This window comes from Morone saxatilis, unplaced genomic scaffold, assembly GCF_004916995.1.
Source record: "Morone saxatilis isolate NCDOM2014 unplaced genomic scaffold, NCSU_SB_2.0 Contig10, whole genome shotgun sequence".
In the NCBI taxonomy this organism is placed as follows: domain Eukaryota; kingdom Metazoa; phylum Chordata; class Actinopteri; family Moronidae; genus Morone; species Morone saxatilis.
In genome coordinates, this window is record NW_023339652.1 from 502276 (window position 1) to 505988 (window position 3713).

A 3713-nucleotide genomic window follows, 5' to 3' on the forward strand; every position below is an offset into this window, starting at 1 on the left:
ATTCACTGTTTATTCTCATTGTTCCATCAGTTGTTTGCTTTCTCATGCAGGACGAGCCTGAAGCTCTGGCAGTGTACACTGCGATCAATAATAATAATAATAATATGAATAATAATAATAATATGAATAATAATATGAACAATAATGTACAGATTCACAGTTTCAGTTAATATACACTTTTATCTAGTTGTGGTCGAGTTAAAATCTCTGTGTGAAGCACTTTTTGTATCAATAAAGATTATTTTTATTAATTATGTATTAACTTTATGTCATAAAACATCTATTTAATGTAAAATCAGCTCCTTAATCTGATGATTTAAATATATAGTTTCCCACATGTTAGTCCCAGTTTTGGAAATTAGTAATATCATAAATAATAATATCTTTACATCACTTTCTCTACTTTATTGTGTCAGATTATGTTCTCAATTCTTTTAATTTGTCACATTATAATTGACTGTTACTTTCTGGGACATAATTTAAGACATTTCTGTGACTTTTTCATCAGATGTTTTCAGTGTCTCTATCTGCTTTTAGATAAATACACTGTTATTTGTAGAAATTGGCTCCGCTAAAAGATTTTCTTCATGTTCTGATGATACCTTCCTCTGGTGGCCACGAGGCGATACCCAGCATGAAGCAATGTCAGAGTCAGTCGGATAAAATGAGGATATTTTAATGTTGACCCTGGTCTCTCAGTGGATTAAACTTTCATCGTCTGCTGGTCTCGATCTCGTCTTTGAGGCTCGGACAGACTGAGCTCCTCTCGGTGGACTCTGTCTCTGATGTGTTTCAGAGTTTCAGTCAGAGCCGTTTTTCCCCACAGGGATCTTTAAAGTTTCATCCAAACAACAACCAGGAGGGACAGAAACTGCAGCTCTGCTTGAGTTCAGATGTCAGCACAAAGTTTGTGGTTGGAAAATGAACTTGAGACTCAAAGTGAGAGCAAAGTTTATAAAAAAGGGAACAATTTCCCAAAAGAGAAGAGAACATTTACATAAGTAAAGTAAGTAAATAAATGTATTTAAGTACAATTTGAAGTACTTGTAATTTACTTGTTTTTCCATTTTATGCTACTTTATACAGAGTGATATTGTACTTTTTACTGCAATGGAGTACACTAACATCTACAAACGACCGACACAAGTTCAAAGTCAAAGCTAACATTACTGCAAAGCTTGTGGAACATATTGTCTGATTGTGCTGTTAGCTGGATAACGTTAGCTAACGTTAGCTTGCTTGAATGGATAACAGCATCTTATTCACTTTCTTCCAGCAGTGAGAATCACTGATTCATTCAATCAATGAAAGGAGATGACCATCAGAGGTTCTTTGTGGCAAGTTAGCGAATAAGCTTTTATTATGCCTGCACAATCTTGCCAGATTGAAGGTTAACATATCAAACAGTTAAAATTCATTTCATTCATTCATTTTTGATACATACAAAATCACTATAAAATGTCACTCTGTAATATTGTGTCATTGCAACATCACCTGTGTTTCTTAAACATTCAAAAAATAAACCGATTGTTTCACCGCATTTCTTCCTGTGGTACAAAAAGAGAATTAAATCGTCACATCCGCATAATTCATGAACGAAGATCAACCTGCTCTTTCTCAACAATAAGACCATTTTCTGTCAAAGAAAATAAAATGAGGGCAAAAAGAATAAATAAAATCAAAAGCAAAGAGGTTTTTTTTCTTGAAATAAAGTCACAGCACAGTTTGTCCTCCATAATCTCGACTGCAGCTTGGTGGAAAGACACCGTTACAACACAGGTTTGACCAGACCAGATATAAAACGATGATTTTAACAATAGCTGTATCATCAAACTTTCAGAAAACTGGAGAATTTACACAAAGAAATCCTGATAGTAAAAAGATCTGCTGAATGGTTTCATCATCCTGAGAGGAAGATTGTCTTTCACTGAACTCTGAATCATTTAGTCTGAGGAAGGTTGATATTTAATGAGTTAAAGATCAAATTAAGTCCTGGAGGTTATTTATTTTTTATCTTCGGCTCTGATGTAACATATTAAACTTGTGTAAACAAGATGCTAACTTGAGTGAAGGTACTAACTTGCATATACAAGATACCGTTAATTAGGTTAGATTTAAGTTTGATATACTGCAAACAAGATATTTTTGTGCACAATTTATTATCCTGTTTGCAGTAGGTAGTATCTTGCGCTAACATGATAATTTCTTGATAGTTAATATCCTCTGATATTAACTAACGTTCGGACTGTGATTCTCCCTACCTTTGAAGGTCACCACTATCAAAGCACAAATCAACAGAGTTTAAAGTTGAACTGCTATTAATGTTGGTGAGATGACGCTCAGACAGACGTTAATTCTACAGTGCAGTTTAGAATCAGGATACACAGGTTGTGTTCATGGTCAATATGTTCATATTGTGTTTGGCTGTAAAACTGAACTGAATGCAGACGTGCCACCAGAGAAATCTGTAACTGAGGATATGGTGTCATTTCCATAAATGTCAACAAATAAACTGTTGTTGTTGCTGGCGGCGAGTTTCCAGAGACACAACAAACAGAATGAAATAAATGAAAGATTTGGCACAGAGCGTGAAAACTGTCCGCTTTAACAGGAAGTGAATACTCTGAGCTTTCAGTGCATGAGGAAGAGGAGTTTGAGGAGCTGCAGCGGAGTGACTGACAGAGAGATGAAGAGTTCAGTTTTAAGGGACGGTGACATGGAAAGGACTGCCGGGGACATTCTCGTCCCCCCATTTGACGATGAGGATGTAGCTGCCTTGTTCTTTGACGGTGTACGTGACATTGTACATCCTGTTGCCCATGTGTTTGACGTACACCTCCTCGCAGGGAGTCTTCGGCCCGTGAACGCCCACCATCAACATGTTGGTTCCTGTAGAGTGAAGAACATCAATCCATGTTACATTTTTATCTGAGACAGAGAGCAAATCCCTCCTGTCTGTATTCTGAGATGTTTCTCACCTGCTTTGCTGCAGTCGACTGTGAACGTGTTCTTCTGACCTACGAAGGCCTTCGATAGGCCGGCGCCTCTGGAGATGACTTTACTGGCGTCTGAGGAGAATTTGGGTAAAGAGGCGAAGGCCCCTCCCATCGCTGAGGACTTGCTGACAGTTTCCACAAGGACAGACGATGTCTCATGCAGACTGTGGCCTCCGGACAGACGAGGTCCTGCAGACAGATTCACATAAACATCAGCTAACCTGATTCAAATACACCGTATCTGCAAAGGTGAGATAGGGTTACGGTTAGCAGAGGACTGAAATGTGAAATGTCTACACTTTTCTTTCTGAGGCTGGTATGACAGCTACGTTTTTTACATAAAATGAACTGCGAACCAGCAACTGCTAGTCCTGGCCCGCCAGAGGAGCTGTTGCCTATATATATATATACACACACACACACACACATATGTAGCAAGTCTTGCTACTACCAAGGGTAGTCAGCAATCCAACAAAAGAGGTTAATAAATAAGACAACTTTATTTCTTTGTCAGCCGCACACACTATTAATACAAAACATAGCCCGCTTCAAAAGTCTATGAAGGTTTGCATCCATCTATCTATATCTATATACACACTATACATACTGGTATATATTTATACAGTGGGTACGGAAAGTATTCAGACCCCTTAAAATTTTGCACTCTTTGTTTCATTGCAGCCATTTGCTAAAATCAAAAAAGTTCATTTTATTTCT

The 3713-nt window shown here is 37.6% G+C and overlaps 2 protein-coding genes across 2 annotated transcripts in view; one reads left to right on the forward strand and one right to left on the reverse strand.

Moving 5' to 3' along the window:
* The window catches only part of LOC118341865 (filamin-C-like), a 41245-nt gene extending 38566 nt beyond the window's left edge, over positions 1 to 2679 (forward strand). Inside the window, exon 49 of the mRNA XM_035680270.1 lies at positions 2612 to 2679. Within this exon, the coding sequence (XP_035536163.1) occupies positions 2612 to 2679 (68 nt within the window). The remainder of the gene's footprint in view (positions 1 to 2611) is intronic.
* LOC118339934 (filamin-C-like) lies at positions 940 to 3185 on the reverse strand (the record flags this gene model as incomplete). Its single annotated transcript, XM_035677761.1, is given in 2 exon segments — positions 940 to 2889; positions 2979 to 3185. Coding segments are annotated over 2 exon segments (395 nt in total), but the record flags the coding sequence as incomplete, so codon positions are not given.
* Between the last annotated feature and the right edge of the window lie 528 nt (positions 3186 to 3713).